This window comes from Microcaecilia unicolor, chromosome 4, assembly GCF_901765095.1.
Source record: "Microcaecilia unicolor chromosome 4, aMicUni1.1, whole genome shotgun sequence".
NCBI lineage: Eukaryota > Metazoa > Chordata > Amphibia > Gymnophiona > Siphonopidae > Microcaecilia > Microcaecilia unicolor.
In genome coordinates this window covers 297697247-297715099 of record NC_044034.1, presented here as the reverse complement: position 1 = coordinate 297715099, position 17853 = coordinate 297697247, and the positions used below count along the sequence as shown (strand labels likewise).

General features: G+C 44.3%; 1 protein-coding gene across 1 annotated transcript in view; it reads left to right on the top strand.

Annotated features, from left to right (window-relative positions):
* LOC115468086 (all-trans-retinol 13,14-reductase-like) overlaps positions 1-15233 on the top strand; it is a 40945-nt gene extending 25712 nt beyond the window's left edge. Inside the window, 6 exon segments of the mRNA XM_030199608.1 lie at positions 2297-2435; positions 3799-3908; positions 5766-5828; positions 5831-5931; positions 12996-13155; positions 15032-15233. Of these exon segments, the coding sequence (XP_030055468.1) occupies positions 2297-2435; positions 3799-3908; positions 5766-5828; positions 5831-5931; positions 12996-13155; positions 15032-15177 (719 nt within the window). The 3' untranslated portion in view covers positions 15178-15233.
* Positions 15234-17853: the final 2620 nt, after the last annotated feature.

Here is a 17853-nt window from a genome sequence, read left to right as displayed (position 1 = left end):
AACAAAAACCAAACCAAAAATATTTCCTGTGCTAATTTCTACCATATATTAACTGATGCATGTTATATATACCATGGCTCCCATTAATTGGTAGGAGGGTATTTGTAGGAATTTGTGTTGTTGAGTGAGAAATATTTCCATGAGTGAGAAAGCAAGAAGTCTATTTCTAGACTGCCAGAAATGATGATCTGGGAATGCTGCAAGCAGAGTAGTTTCAAGGTTCAATTTTATTTGCTATCCCGTTTATTCTAATTAAAATCATAGTGGTTTCACCGAGGAGGCGCAAAGCTTATCTGGAGACATGGAATTCTTACCTCCAGATTCTAAGTCCCCGGGGGTGCAGTCTTATCCTTAATTGCCTGCGGTAGGGAGTTGAAATGAGCTTCTTGCACTTGGATGGTGCTGTGTTAGGACTCGACAGCCTCTGACAGGGGGGGAGGGGGTAGCAGGAGGGGAGAGGGGGGAGTAGGGGGGGAGGGATGCTGGAGGAGGAGGGGGGGGAGGATATAAATGGGACCAAGGGGAGGAGGGAATAATGGGATTATAGTGGTAGGTTGGATAAGTAATGCATTTAATCAACCAGGAATAAAAGGAAAGTAGTGCTTATATGGAGGATAGGGGTTCAGGCAAAGAGGTCTATTGGAAGGACGAAGATGGGTATCATGCAAAGAGACATCCTTGCTTCTTTGTTAAAGCGTGCTGAGAACAGTCTCAATAATGGACAAAGTGCGCTTCAGGAGGTTGTAACAACTAACTCTACCTCAGGAGATCTCTGGCTGGGGAGTGTTTAGCTTGTAATAGATACTGGGGTATATATGTTAACACTTGAGGGGAGCAGTTCATGTGAGCAGCAATTGTATGTTAAGCATATTGGGGGGAAAAGGGGCTTTCAAGGGAGGTACTGATGGATAGGTTTTACGTCTATAATGCATATAGAGATAGAAGTTGGGGGGGGGAAGGTGGGAAGGGGGGGGGACATATATGGACGGTGGAGTGATCGCAGTGTTGGTGTGTATATGTTAGTTCATTGGAAAAAGGATTAATGGATGTAAAATGTTTCATTGCATGTACTCTATGTTGGTTTGACGGATCACCAATAATAAAAAAAAAAATATTGAAACACAAAATCATAGTGGTTACAAAAGTTTAAAAATTAGAAAAGGCTAACAACATAGACACAAAGACATGACTAAGTAGACTCAAAAGGAATATTAAAATGTAATAAAACATTTCAGTTTGTGGAGGGCAGAAGGTAAAGAATGAGTATGGGAATGTGACAAGGAGAAAGGTTGGGTCTGGGAGTACAACAGGGGTTTAAAGGCAGACAATGATAAAAACGAACAATAGCAAGCACACATTGCAGAAAACACATGGGAATGAAGAGTGGTTCTGCCACCTGATCCAGATCAATTTTAAACAGTTACCCCCCCCCCCCCCCCGTTTACTAAGCCGCACTAGCGCCATCACGGCCCATTCACTTTGAGGTCCTTTTATCGAGCTGCGGTATAAAGAGCCATGCGGTAGTGGTGGGGGCTGCTTTTGCTGCAGCAGGTAAACAGGCCCTATAAAAGATGTGGCCATGATGGGGGGAGCACTTAATGTGACCCATTGAGGTGGTGGTAAGGGCTCCTGCGGTAACCCAGCGGTAACTGGGCGGTGCGCGGTGCTGCCCGATTACCACAGGGTTAGCACTGCTCTAGAAATTACAGAATTATTTTCTGTAGCGTCGGAAATGGTGCATGCTCAAGGCGGAACTACTTCCGTCATCCGCGTTAGGCCGGTGATAATTCCTGGTTGCCGCACGGCAACCCTTTATTAAAAAGGCCCCTTTGAATGGGCTGTGTCAGCATTGCTGCGTGGCTTAGTAAACAGGGGGGGTTAGCTTTTTTTTTGGAGGGGGGTAATTAGGGAGGTGCCAAAATTGATTCTGTGATTGGTACAGATGGAAGGTTGTTTTTCATTTGCTGATATAGTGCAAGGGTATCTACGACAGTGAGGAACTACTCCAAGGTGTTTCCTAGGTGTTATAGCCACATTAGAGAAACAAAAGTCTTACGATACGATATAAAGGAAAACAAGTATAGGTCAGTTTGCAAGCACTGTTCTGATAAATATTTTTTGTCCAGTCTCTTTCCTTTCCGACAACCTCTGGAGAGGAAAAAATTGTGCAAATCTGTGAAATAAAGTAGTTGTTTGGGAATTTTGCCCTTAAATTTAGCCCAAAATTAACAGCACAGGCTGGCTATTGATGGTGCAGAATGATGTTTTAATGCTATATTTTTTTCCTTTCACACAGAAATTCAGTCTCAGCTCAACTTGGTTCAACATGGAACAGCTGGGATCAGCGTGTTTGTAGGGCTCAAAGGCACGAAGGAAGAACTGGGACTGAAAGCCTCAAATTACTATATTTTTCCCAGTAAACACCTGGATAAAGTGTAAGTAGAAAGCTTGTAAAATTGCCATAAGAGATAATGCTCTTTTTCATTTCCTGATTAACCCCCTGTACATCAAGAAATGCTCAATTCTGAAGAGAAAAGAGCACCTCCAACTCCCAAGAATTGGAACGAGCTGTCATTTTGATTCATGACATCACTCTGCAATCTGTCTACCAGGATATTTAGGGTGAATGGCTGAAGAGAGTCAGGCTGAGCCAGTCCTGGCTTCCCTCATTAATCCATGGACTTGAACTGTTGTTCTTTTCTGAGGAAACTCAACTGTGCTGAAATAGTGATGGTGTATGGTAGTATGACCAAGATGCCTTGGTTCTCAAAGGTTGGATCTTCAGGATATCTACAGTGATGTCTAGGTGATGTTCTTTGGTCTGAGAACCAGGTTAATTTGCACAACCTGGTTACTTAGAGAACCAGATCTGTTATATTATAGCGGAGTGGAGGAGTAGCCTAATGGCTAGGGCAGTAGGATTTGAATTAGGGAAGCCACGTTCAAATCCCACTGTCACTCCTTATAACCATGAGCAAGGCATTTGACCTTCTATTGTTTGAGGTACAAACTTAGGGCTCCTTTTACAAAGCTGCGATAGAAGGGGCTCTGCTGTAGCGTCGGCATGTGGATTTGCCACACGTCAAGGCCCCCTTTTTAGCGCAATGGGAAAAAGACTTTTTGTTTTTTGGACAAAGGAAATGGCTATGCAGTAAGTGAACTACTTGCCACGTGGCCATTTACCAGGAGAGCCCTTACCACCACCTATTTAGGAGGTGGTAAGGGCTTCTGCGCTAACCTGGCAGTAACTGGGCAGTGCGTGGGGCTGCTCGATTACCACCAGGCAGAAATGCATTGCGTTGGGGGCAGGCAGTACTGCCGGGCTACTTTGGTAACCCAGTGATAGTTCGGGATTGGTGCGTGGCAAAGCAGTGTTACGTGTACCACTGCTTTGTAAAACAGGCCCTTAGATTATAAGCCCTCTGGAGAAAGGGAAAGGCCTCCTGTTCCTGAAAATAACACATCTAAAGCTACTACTGAACAGGCATGAGCTAAATCCAAATTGTTAACATAGCTGGAGCTTTGTAACTCTCTTCTCAAAGTAGAGGGTTACATATCCCAGAACGCTTAACAGTATCTATCTAAAAGCAAGGCTTGACTTCAAGAATCTCAGATGGCTGAGGCCATTGGCCAACAAGTTGGAGGGAAGGAGAAGTGTGTAGAGTTCTTGGGACTGGAATCACAGATGTCTAAGGGAAATATCATAGACAGGCTGTGTAGTTATTTATCATAGAAAAGAATTGTAATTCAGCCTGAAAAATTCCTGTGAGCAAACTGTTGTTTTGTGTTTATTTCCAGGGAATCGTCGTATACTTCCGCCTCCAGAGATGATGCACCAGAACACATTCCCACATTATATGCAGCATTCCCATCAGCCAAAGATCCCACGTGGGAAGAGAGATACCCAGGTACTTTGGTGCTTGGTTATTTTGTTAAACCATATGGTTTTTACAATAAACTAAAATTACTTAACTGTAATATGTGATCTCTGAGGCCACAATAACGCTAGTATGTCCCATACATTCTCAACAGAGCTCACCTGAAAGTTCTGGAAGTTTTGAAGTAAAAGCTTCATGTAAGCTTCAGTTGTTATCACCCATGTGTGAGGACTGTTATTCTCACACATGGGTGAACAGAGAAGGATAATATTCAGCTAGTCTGATAGGCTGGTGTACAGGACATTAACCCCCTAGAGCTGTGGCGTCTGCAGGCACTGTTAATGAGGTAATGACTGCAGTGAATAATTACTGGGCTAGTGGAGCCCAAGATCAAAGGGAAGGACATCTGTTAATGCACACTGCGCCCTGCGAGGGTCTCGTATCCAAGCACTGACAAGGCCTGACCCTGAAACCCTCATGATCAAAAGCCCCACGCTGTTCCAAACAGCGCTCTAAAATAGCGCTGGAACAGCGCGGGGCTTTACCGTACCGATGATCAGAGATAATGCATGCAAATTTATGCAGCGCAATTATCTCTGATCATGGGGTAGAAGTGCGGGCGAATTGTGCCGAGCATGCACTCAGCACAATCCTCCTGCACTTGTTTGACAGGTCTGGGCTGTCAAAATCCCAAAACTGTCAAACACAGGGGCTGGAGGTCCAGGGGCCACCAGGCCCTGACTACCCCTGTCCCGAGCAACGGGGGCTGGAGGTCCGGTGGACCTCCGGTCTCCCCAAACGATCCCACCCCCCCAGTTTCAGGGAGGGCTGGAGATCCAGTGGGTCTCCAGCCCCCCCCCCAAACCCTCAGAAAAAGACTCCCTGGTGGTCCAGTGGCCGCCGGTCAACCCCCTCCCAGCGAGCGACAGGGGTGGGCGGACCCCCCAGCCCACCCCAACTCCCAGAGTTGTTTGCCGCCGAATCCCCTGGTAAAAATAACCCCGAACCCCCTCCTGGCCCCCCTACCTTAGTTGGAGGAGGGACGCAGCATGCCTCCCTCCTCTTCCTTTGACGCCGCAAAATGGTGGCGCCCAGCCCTGTCCAGTGCATCCTGGGATGCTCTGGGTGGGGCTACACACCATATAAGGAAGGAAGAGGAGGGAGGCAGGTTGCGTCCCTCCTCCAACTAAGGTAGGTGGGGCCGGGAGGGGGTTCGGGGTTATTTTTACCAGGGATTCGGCAGCAGACAACTCTGGGAGTTGGGGAGTTGGGGTGGGCTGGAGGTCCGCCCACCCCTGTCACTTGCTGGGAGGGAGGGGGTTGACTGGCGGCCACTGGACCACCAGGGAGTCTTTTTCTGGGGGGTTGGAGACCCACCGGATCTCCAGCCCTCCTTGAAACTGGGGGGATGGGATCGTCGGGGGGGGGGGTGCTTTGCGTCATTGGGGGGAATGGGGGCCTGCCAGCATGCAAATGCAAGCTATACAGGGCTCACCATTCCTCCCCAATGATCTGCAAACCCTAACGCCAGCTCGGAGCTGGCGTAGGGTTTGCCGCAGCCAGCGACCCAATCTTTGGCGCGCTGGTCACTGATCATTGGGGATGAATGCGTTAAGCCCTGTTTAGTATGCATTTGCATGCTACTTGCGGTAAGAGAACCTTGAGCACGTTATTTCACGCGCTCGAGGGCTCTGATCATGGGGCGATAGGAAATGCCAGCACTAGTATGGTGCTAACAGCCTCTAGCGCCAGTGTTAGCTTTAGATCATCTGCCCATGAATTGTTTCTGAAATCACAAAGGCTAAACACCCTGCTTACAATACCTACTCATTCAACATTTAAACCTGTGTATTACTGTTACCAAGCTTTTGTCATTATTCTTTCCAGACAGGTCCACCTTAACTGTTCTGACCGGTGCACAATACGAGTGGTTTGAAGAGTGGAAAAATAGAAAAGTGAAAAGAGAGGGACGGATTATGAGAGTCTAAAGAACTCTTTTGGGGAGGCCATGGTGGAGGCGGTCCTGAAGCACTTTCCCCAATTAGTTGATAAGGTGAAACCATTCATATATTTTATAATGATATATTTTTGATAATACAGAAATCTAGGGGCCCTTATACTAAGCCATGTAGGTGTCTACGTGCACCCAATGTACGTCAATTCGGAGTTACCGCCTGGCTACCGTGTGGCCCAGGTGGTAATATCATCTCACTCGGAAACTGGGCAGTAATCGCCATTCTACACGCGTATTCAATTACTGCACGGTTACCGAGTGAGACCTTACCGCTAAGTCAATGGGTGGCGGTAAGGTCTCGGACCGAAAATGGACACATGCTAATTTTAATTTTGCCACACATCCATTTTTGTCAAAAATTTAAAAAGGGCCTTTTTTTACAAGCGCACTGAAAAATGGATCTGTGCACGCCCAAAACACGTGCCTACTCTAGTGCAGCCCATTTTTCAGTTTAGCTTAGTAAAAGGACTCCTTATACTGAAAGAAGTACTTCTTGATGTACAGTCCTTTTTCAAGAAAATAGTAACTGTGTTTAGAAATTGTTTTGGGGCAGCTTACTTGATAAAGTAAGATCATTCTTATATTTTATGACTAGTAAGAAAGGCCCATTTCTGAGGCCAATGAAACGGGTGCTAGCAAGGCGCTTTCCTTACCATCCCCTTCCCCTTGTTGCTGGACTTACCCTCCGTGTTGATCGCGGCGGATCAGGTGTTCGGACGGCACTCCGTGTGGGGGGTGGGGGTGGGTGGAGGATCTGCGTAGGTCGCTGTTTTTTTGTGTGCGTTGGGGGGGATGGAGCGTCGGAGGGCGGTGGAACTGGGGATTCGTTGAGTGTCAAAGCCCCGCCCCGAACGTCATCTCGTTGTGATGCGAGGGCGGGGCAAGCACTCATGGTGGAAAACTGATCTGGACCATGACAACTTAACTTGGAATGCTGGGTAAGTTTGCCTCATAGAACGTTGGCGGTGCGTTTTATATAGAGAGATGATATTTGTTTGTGACATTTATATCCCACATTATCCCAAACAAGTTTGAGTTCAATGTGGCTTACAATAAACAGTATAGGATATATAACACCAAGAAAAAATGAATAAGAAAGTAATTTTTGTAAGAACCCAATTATACAATACAATATCATAGATGTACTGGGATAGCTATGGATGTTTAACATTTAGAAAATCTATTATGAATGAGAAATTGTACATGAAGCAAAGAGAAGGTTAATGATAGAGTATTAACCAATTCAGGTAATGATTAGTTGTTTGAGATACGGTTGTCCTTTGTGAGGGTTTGCTTGAATAGGAACGATTTGAGGATTTTGCGGAATTTGGTATATTCCTGTATATTTTTTATTGTGGGTGGTAAGGAGTTCCACCATTTGGTTCCTAGGTAAGTGAAGTCTGCAGAGTGCACAGTCTTGTAGGTCACGTTTTTGCAATTTGGAAGAAGTCTGAGAGAGTCTCTCGCCTCATATTTAGCATTTTTTTGAGATTTTTTTAATGGTACCCATATAGTCTGGAGCTGTGCCATTTAGGATTTGAAAGATAAAGGTACATAATTTGAAGGTGATTCTCGCTTTGATGGGAAGTCAGTGTAATTTGATTAATAAAGGGGAGGCACTTTCAAAATGAGAGATTTTGTATATGAACCTGGCTGAAGTGTTTTGAGGAGTTTGGCGTTTTCAACAGGCACTCCTTACAGCCAGCATATATGGCATTACAGTAGTTGAACTGAGATAATGTTAATGATTGTACCAATCATCTGAATGTTTCTGATGAGAAATAGGGTCTCATCCTTTTTTAGTTTCTAAAGAGACCTGAAAGATTTTGTGATTACGGAGGAAATTTGAGTATCAAATGTTTGTCTGTAGTTATTCCTAGAATTGTCAGATTATTATCAGTAGGGGGGGGAGGGGGGGATGAAGTGTTGTCAGTTGTGAAACTGTTGTAGTCGTTTTGGTCAATCTATACTAAAAGAAGTACTTCTTGATGTACAATCCTTTTTTAAGAAATAGTACCCGTGTTTAGAAGTTGTTATTGGGCAGCACTTTGCTGGGATATGTAGTTTCACCATAACTGTCTGACGCTGAAAGTTACTTTTTTGGTCTTTGTGCTCATGTATTCCCCTAATGAAGTTTAGGCAAAATGGGGGCCCTGGTTGGGAATACTGAAATGAATTAAGTATCCTACTGTTCTGAAGAATTATGATGGAAGCTTTTTTGTATTTCTCCCAATTGGTTTCACTGGCGGATTTTAATCTTCACCGGGAGAAAATTCCCACTTCTTGGTAACAGGGGCATAGCCAGACTTTGGCAGGAGGGGGGGTCCAGAGCCTGAGGTGAGGGGGCACATTTTAGCCCCCCCCCCCGGCACCGCCGACCCCTCCCTTGCCACCTCCAGCAGCAACTTTGAGCCCCCTGCTGATGGCCCTCTCGACCCCTCTCCCACCGCCAACCCTCCCCCATCACCGCCGTCGCCTACCTTTGCTGGCGGGGGACCCCAACCCCCCCGCCAGCCGAGGTCCTCTTCTTCCGGCGCAAGGCTTCGTTGTGTTTCTGTGAGTCTGAAGTCCTGCGGCGGGAGGGGGGGAGTCGAGAGGGGGGGAGTCGAGAGGGTCGTCGGCAGGGGGGATCCAGGGCTAAATCTATGGGGGCCCAGGCCCCCGTGGCCCCACATAGCTACACCACTGCTTGGTAAAAGAAGTTTTTTTTGGTATCACTGTCACTTCTAGGTTGTGTATAAGTTAATAATGACCATACGCGTGATCCCCAAATTCTATATATGGTGCTCAAAATTGAACATGCAAATTTGGGCACATGCCCAATTTTGCACATGCAATTTCATTGAACAAGCCAATTAGCGCCAATAATTGGGCGCTAACAATCAGTTGATGCTAACTGGCAACAATTTGCATTTACACACACATCTTTGTAGTTGGTGCCTATAAAGATGCATTCATAAATTTTTCGTGTGGATCCAAAAAAAGGGAGCATGGCTATTGGAAGGGCATGGGCAGATCATGGGCATTGCTAGAATTTGCATCAGTGTTATAGAATATGGTAGATCTACACCTAATTTAGGTGCAAGGATTTCCACCAGATTTGAATTAGTGTAAATCCTCGTGCCCAAAATTAGGTGCGAACCCCAGCTCTAAGTGCTATTCTGTGAATGGCGCCCAACTGGGAGCATCATTTATAGCACAGCATTTAGCGCTCATTTTTTTCAGTGTCCATATTTGGGTACTATTTACAGAATCTAGTCTGATATGGAGAATATTTTAGATTTGAGTCTTCTTTCAGAAGGGCTTAGGAAGGATTTGCCCTTCTCTGGCCTGGCTAGGGTTACCATATGTCCGGATTTACCCGGACATGTCCGGATTTCTAGACAAACGGGCAGGCTGGTGGGCGGACAAATGGGCAGACTGATAGCCTCCCCTCCCCTTACTTACTACTGCCCTGGTGGTCTAGTGACCTCTTCCGCCTTTGAGGCAGGAAAGAGCCCCCTCTTTCCTGCCTGGAGCACTGCCCTGTATGCATCCTTCCTGTTGATGATCTCGGCGCCGATTCAAGATGGCCGCCGAGAGTTGAAGTGGCCTCGCGAGACAACTCTCGGCGGCCATTTTGAATCGGTGCTGAGATCAGCAATAGGAAGAATGCATACAGGGCAGCGCTCCAGGCAGGAAAGAGGGGGCTCTTTCCTGCCCCAAAGAGGTCACTAGACCATCAGGGCAGTAGTAAGGTAAGGGGAGGGGGGGTGACGGGGTGTGTGACAGGTGGAGGGGAAATGTGAGAGGGGGCGGAGTGAGGCGTGAAAGGGGGCGGGGCATGTCCTTTTTTGGGGGGACAAAATATGGTAACCCTAGGCCTGGCGGTTATTCCAATTCCCTGGTCAGACATCATTTGGTTATTTTTGAATTACCTAGGAGGGGTGACATGAGGAAGAGGGTGGACTCATTTTAAACTGGAGTTTTAAATGAAACAGTACATTTTGATATGAAGAAATTTAGTGGCCTCTGAAAGAGAGGGAAAGAAGGTGGAGGTTAGTTGCATTGTGGAATTTGTTTGAAAAGATAGGTTGGGTACAGCCTCTGGCTTGTTTCTCAGTAAATTATTCTTACTGGGCTGTCTGGTATTTTGTTGAGCTGGAGATCTCCAAAAGAAAACATCGTTAATTGGAGCATAAATATATGATATCACAAGAGTGGTCTGATAAAGAATTCTACATGAGTTCTTTAGCTTACCGGAAAGATTTAGAAATGGCTAAGAATCAAATTGATTCCAGAAATTGTCCAAGAGAAAATTTTGCTATTGTAAAATCATTATTACAGTTCCCTATTCAATTGTCATGGCTACTTTGATAACTCCTCAAATCCAATATCAAATTTTGCTTTTTATTTTTCAAATAATCAGTTACTTGTAAAATTTGGGTTCGCAGTCTTAACAGAAAACAGCAATTGTTCCTCATTTATATAAAGTGTCATGGAGGACCTTCACTAAGACAGATTTGGTGAAGGTGATATAAACACTTCTACCAGTCCCCTGAATAGATACCAAGTAGGTCTTTCATTCATTCTCAGTTTAGTTTCTATTTTTTGTCTGGTGCCAATAGGTCTGAAATGTAGCAGTGTCAGGGCCTATATTGAAGTCATCTTTTGATCATGGGGTATCTCTAATTTGCCTGTTGTGGGAAAGTTGGTAGAATGTGTAGTTGGGAAAACAATTTCAGGTTTTTTGGACTCAAAATTTTGGCCTGGACATAGACCCAAGTTTCTTCTGGTGACTGTTCTGGATTCCATTTTACCAGAATTAAAGGAAAGGAGAGTTCAGTGGTCATGATTTTTTGGACACAGCTTGAGCCTTCGATTTCGTAGATGCTGACAGAGATAAGAGTTGGGGCCACAGTGTTTGAATGGTTATAGTAATTTTTATCAGGTGGTATTTTGATCCACGACACAAATACACAGGTAGTGTGAGCCTGGGTTAGGAATTTCAACTTTTGATATAGTTTGATACAGCTTGAGTGTAATTTATTCATTAGGGTATTTTGCAACCGTCAGGCATGCTTGGTGCCCCCTCTAAATGTGGTGTGTGTGGTGGGGGGAAGACAGGGCATTTGCTTTATTTCATCTTCCTTTCCCCTCTTAATGCCAGCTGTGGATGCAAATCAATTTCCATTGTGTTCAGACTTCATATTCAAGGCTGGGTTAACAGTACATTGGGACCTAGGCAAATAATACAGTATTGGAATGGAAGGAATGCAAAAGGAGTATCCCACATAGATCAGCGCTTTTCCCATTACTTTTTAAGGCGTATAAGTTCCAGCTGAATATCAACCAGGACATATGCCTATTTTTGAGTTTAAAAGCCCTCAAAGCCTCTCAAATACCCCCCTCTCTCCTACCCCCACCCCCTCAGACTGTGAGCATCAACGCCCCTCTCCTTCCCTGCCCCCCCACCTCCAAGGTCTTGGTGAGCCCTCCTGGGCCATCCTGTCTCCCTGGTGGACCTAGTGGGTTTGTTGGGGGCAGGAGCAAAGCGCCTTCGCTCCAGCCCCTTGCAGCTGCTGAGACCTCTTGTGGCAGCTTGTGGTACTTCATGTAGTACAAAGTGCTACAGCCAGGCTTATTACAAGATATTCAATGATAGAACATATTGCCCCGTTCTTAGCAGAATCACATGGGCTTCAGGTGAAATTCCATATACAGTTTAGGATAATTATGTTTAGTGTGGAGAAGCTTGTATAAACCGAGTACTGGCCTGCGGCATTCAGTATTTCAGGTTTATTTGCCTAGTCGGAATTCACATTCTAATAAAATCTTTTGGGCTGTCCTTCTTTAAACCATGTGTAATTAGTCAGTACTCGCTAACAGATTTTTTCAGTGTTTGGACCACTACTATGGTATCAGTTGTCACTGGAAATCCAGAAAGAGTCTGACTTTTTTACTGTAAAGAAGAACATTAAGGGGTCCTTTTACTAAGCCGTGGTAAAAAGTGGCCTGCGGTAGTGCGAGCACTTATTTTGGGCATGTGCTAGGCCATTTTTTACTGTGTCTAGAAAAAAGGGCCTTTTTTTAAGGGGCCGGAAAACGAATGTGCGCTAAAATTGAAACTGGCGTGCATCCATTTTTGTCATGAGACCTTACTGCTACACATTGACCTACCAGTAAGGTCTCACATGCTACTCGCGCAGTAAGCATGCAGCACGCACCAACTGCTGTTTACCGCCTGGTAAGCGGCTCACAACAGAAAATAGAAAATTATTTTGGCGAGTGCCAAATTCAGAATTAGCCGGGCGGTAGTGCTGATTTGGCACATGCTGTATGTATGTAGGCCCTCCTGTGCCTTTGTAAAAGGGCCCCTAAGAGCTATGGGCTTCTTTTACAAAGCCACGTTAGCGATTTCCACTCAGCAAATGAGAGAACACCCATAGGAATTGAATGGGCTTCCTCTCATTTGCCGCACCGAGAATCGGTAGTTCAGCTTTGTAAAAAAAGAGGCCCTATATCCCTTTAGTGTCCAATGTTCCCATCAATCTGTTCCCATATGGCTTATTACGTGAATATTGGACACTAAAGGGTCAATAAAGCATTTGCTACTTGATTTTATTGGTTGGGATGGGATTAGTTGGAGAGAAGATTAGAGATTAGAAGATAAGTTTTAATTATGTTTTGAATGTTTGTATTTTTTGCTCATTATAATTATGTATTTTAAATTGTAACTCACAAGTTTTGTAATAGGTGGGTTATAATTGTTTTAATAATCATAATAAGAATAATTATTATTTTTATTCTTAAACTTTCAGTGAACTACATTGAAAGTGCATCTCCTGTTTCTTACTAATACCTTTTCTCTAGGCTTAGAGATCTTGTTATGGATAGAATGATTCCTTCCAAAACTGCTTCTTCCATGTCACCAGTCCTTATAGATGTTTCTTATAGTGCCCACTTTCTGTAAAATAATTCATTCAGTAAATGTAATCAGGCTATGATCTTTCCTCTCCACTCACTGTGATATAAAAGGAAATAATATTCAGATTGTAGAATGTTTCTGGTTTGTTTGCTGTGTGGATGTTGGTTGCTCAGACTTGTGTTTTGGTCTCACACAGATTGACTGCATATCCACTGGGACACCTCTGACTAATCAGCATTACATCGCTGCCCCAAAGGGTGAATGGTATGGAGCAGCCCATAATATCAACCGTTTCAGTGCTGAGACTACTGCTACAATCCGGGCAACAACTCCCATCAAGAATCTTTACCTGACAGGTATCAACACAGGAACTATATTTCACAAGTGTCTTCTATACAGCGCCTACATCTGAAACTCTTAGAATCCCAATCTGCATCCAGATATTTGGGTGTCTCATGCAGTTTTCACATACAAATGACTTAAATCCTGCATTGCTTTATTTCAGTGGTTCTCAAACTGGGTCTCTTTATTTATTTGTGCATTTTTGTATCCCACTATTTAAGCACTTATTGGCAAAAATTAGAATTTATGCACGTACATTGCTAAGTATATTCTGTAATGTACTGCGCCTAAATTCTAACATGCACAGGCAAAAAGGGGCCTGGTTATGGGCGTGGAAATGGGCATTTTGTGGGCATTCTAAAATCTACACACGTTATAAAATATGGGCCAGTGAGCTTAAATCTATGCGCAGGGATTTACACCAGCTTTTCGTTGGCATAAATGGACGCACGTAGATTCGTTTGCATTAACTATGCCTAAGTGTATTCTAAATACTGTGCGTAAATCTACCTGCAGTATTTAGAATACTCTTAGGCGTAGTTGCCTAGTGCGCATTAATTTTAGGTGCCATATATAGAATTGTGCTCTATAGGGGTAATCCTTCCCTGCTGACCACTCTTAATTAAAAGTACTGGTTTAGAGAACTGCATTAGAATAGGGATTGCAGGATTCCCACAGGTACAGAAGAAATTGCCATGGGATTCCCATTGAAGCATGATCAAAATCTCTGGAGACTCCAGCATAAGGCTTAGAATGCACTGAAAGAAGCAATTGGAGTACCAGAATGAGGCTTGGAATGCCCAGAGAGGCAGCTGGAACACCAGACTGAGGCTTGGATCACTCATTGGTTGAATAGTGAATACCATTCAAAAAAACCATGGAAGGCTGTTGGGGTTTGGAGGAAATGGAGGGCTGCAAACAAGTAAATAATAACACCAACTCATGCGGGTGGGGATGGAGGAGATAATTGTGAGGTTGGGTGGGAATGGAATGTATCTTAGCGGGTATAGGTTAGGGGTAGGATAAATTTTTGTCTCTGTGCAACTCTGTACACTGGTTGGCAATCCTACTCTGGTCCCAAGTTTCCCACATCTGTCAGGAGTTTAGTATTCTCATGCAGGAGACTTGGCAGGTCTGCAGACCTCCTCTTGACTTTGGGGCCCTAGGCATATACCTAGTTTGCTTATGCGTTAATTTTGCCTAGTTCACATTCTTTTAATCCAGTGCAGCGGGAATGAGCAACGGTAATTTCTTATATCATTTTTTCTTTCCTCATCTTTGTTTTGGAAGCTGTCATACAGATCAGGGAGAGCAGGAGATTCATGCTAGTGGTGGCTATACTTCTACTTCTGCCTAGAACTAGTTTGGTAATGCCGGACTATAAATGCAATTTGTATTGTAATGTAATACAATACTTTAAGACCCTGTTAGATTCAAGGCCCCTATAGACTTGACTTAGAAGCATTATTATTTTTAAAAAGTTGAATCTGACAGGGTGTTGAAGCTTGTTATATTTATAGCCCTGCAGAAGCACAAATTCAGCCACCACTTGCTCTTTCTAATCTGTATGACAGGCTCCAAAACAAAAATGAGAAAAGAAAAATGATACAACTCAAATTCATTGGTTTCTCCAATGATATAATGCTACTGTATCTGCTTAAAGCAGTGGTGGTTTTCATACCCAACAAGTCTGCTTTTCAGTTTGTCCATAGTGAATATGCGTGAGATTTGCATGCACTGGGGGATATTCTGAAAATCAGACTTGACTGTGACTTGAGGACCAGATTGAGAACTACTGGCTTCCCATTTTTATCTATGTTTCCTGCTGAAGAAGCTGCTTCAGGCACTAATGACAGGCTGCAATTCTTACATTCTTGTGCTGGGTTGCAGGTCAGGATGCTTTTGTGTGTGGATTTGCTGGAGCTCTGCAAGGAGCAATTGTCTGTGCCTCAGCCATCCTTGGACGGAACCTGTATTTGGATGTTTGGAACTTCCGGAAACAACTCAAGAAAACCAACTCCAAGAAGAGCAACTGACCTTTTATACTGTAGCTAGAAACTGATTATTTTCTTAATAAAAATAAATAAAAGTCCTCTGCCTTCACGTCGTGTTTTTACTGTGTAGTCAGATGGATAGCCAAACTGATTCAGCTTTCAATTCACAGATCAACCTGCTTCTTAACTTCCAAAGCTATTTATTACAGATCAGTATAACTTACTAAACATAAAACTTACTGTAAAATATAATAGAAATTAGATTAACTAGCCCGAGTCCAGGACTGACGTTAACCATTAGGCAAGAGTAGGCAGTCACCTAGGGTGGCAGCTTTGAGGGGGCAGTAACGAGCAGCTACAGCTGAAGCAAAATCGTAGTCTAGACCAGGGTTTTCAATCCAGTCCTTGAGACACACTCAGCCAAAAAACCTGATTGGTTGGGTGTGTGGTCTACACACAGAATCAAGAGAGCCATCAGCCTGATTGTTGAGCTAAATTATCAAGATATCATGGCACATGGTGGTGGGGGGGGGGGGGGGGGGGAAGAGGTGTAAATTATCAAGATATCATGGCACATGTTGGTGGTGGTGGTGGTGAGGGAGAGGTGTTGCCCAGGGGCCTTAAAGTAAATTACTACTAATACTACTTATTTCTATAGTGCTACTAGACGTACGCAGCGCTGTACACTTGAACATGAAGAGACAGTCCCTGCTCGACAGAGCTTACAATCTAATTAGGACAGACAAACAGGACAAACAAGAGATAAGGGAATGTTAAGGTGAGGATGATAAAATGAGGGTTCTGAACAAGTGAATAAGGGTTAGGAGTTAAAAGCAGCATGAAAAACGTGGGCTTTTAGCTTAGATTTGAAGACGGCCAGAGATGGAGCTTGACGGACCGGCTCAGGAAGTCTATTCCAGGCATATGGTGCAGCAAGATAAAAGGAACGGAGTCTGGAGTTAGTGGTGGAGGAGAAGGGTGCAGATAAGAGAGATTTACCCAGTGAACGGAGTTCCCGGGGAGGAATGTAGGGAGAGGTGAGAGTGGAGAGGTACTGAGGAGCTACAGAGTGAATGCACTTATAGGTCAATAAGAAGAGTTTGAACTGTATGCGGAAACGGATAGGAAGCCAGTGAAGTGACTTGAGGAGAGGGCTAATATGAGCATAACGGCCCTGGCGGAATATTAGTCGTGCAGCAGAATTTTGAACAGATTGAAGAGGAGAGAGATGGCTAAGTGGGAGAGCTGTGAGAAGCAAGTTGCAATAGTCTAAGCGAGAGGTGATAAGAGCGTGAATGAAGGTTTTGGTAGTGTGCTCAGAAAGGAAAGGGTGAATTTTGCTGATGATATAGAGAAAGAAAGGACAGGTTTTAGCAGTCTGTTGAATATGTGCAGAGAAGGAGAGGGAGGAGTCGAAGATGACCCCAAGGTATGAGCTGATGAGACAGGAAGGATGTGACAGTGTTATCCACAGAAATAGAGAATGGGGGAGGAGGAGAGGTTGGTTTAGGGGGAAAGTTAAGAAGCTCAGTCTTGCCCATGTTTAGTTTCAGATGGCGCTGAGACATCCAGGCAGGCTGATACTTTGGCCTGGGTTTCGGCTGAGATTTCTGGTGTGAAGAGGTAGATCTGGGAGTCATCTGCGTAAAGATGATACTGAAAACCATGGGATGAGATCAGAGTACCAAGGGAAGAAGTATAGATGGAGAAGAGAAGAGGTCCCAGGACAGATTCCTGAGGTACACCAACTGACAGTGGGATAGAAGTAGAAAAGGATCCACTAGAGTATAAACTAAAGGTACACTGGGAGAGATAAGAAGAAAACCAGGAAAGAACAGAGCCCTGAAATCCAAGTGAGGACAGCGTATCAAGGAGCAGGCTGTGATCAACAGTGTCAAAAGCAGCAGATAGATTGAGAAGGATGAGGATAGAATAGAGACCTTTGGATCTGGCTATGAACAGATCATTGAAGACTTTAGCAAGCATTGTTTCAGTTGATTGAAGTGGATCAAGAATAGCTTGAGATGAAAGAAAGTCAAGGCAACGGCGGGGGAATAGGGGAGTTACAAGGCTAAAAGTCCACCTAGGGTACCTCTGGATTGTTACACTTGTTATGAGTTTTCTTAGAATATTTCAGTTGAAGGCAGTGCAAAAAGGCAATACTTTCTTTGAGGGTCTCAGAGAGACAGTAGTTGTAAGCTTATGTCAGAGCCTCATGGAAGTTTCCATTATATAATATTAATACCAAACTACTTCCTCATGATGTCTTGATCCAGAAAATAGCAAAGAAGGAAAGCCCAATTGAAGTGAGGTGGATTACCCTCAATCCAGATCTCATGATCTATTCAGTCAAAGGATAAGTGTCTTTACAGGATACTTGAGTTAATTATATAACCACAGGTCATACGGTGGCAGCATAATACAACATATCATTTGTACTAGCAGTGCAAAACATTTGTAGAAAAAGGAGCATATGTGTGTCTTCCTCTCTGACCCCAGTACTTGTCCACAAAGCCTATCCCCTATTCCCCTACCTTCCCATCAATCTAGAGGCGTCAACTGCTGTTCAGTCTTTCTGCTGCTCTACCTCTACCAGTTTGCCCAGTGCTCTGACTGTCTTATGGTTCTGAAACTTACCCCTTCCAGATGGGTTTCCCAGTGGTCCGACTGTCTCATCCTTAAGCAGCTTGTCCCTTCCAGACAGGCTTCCCAGTGCTC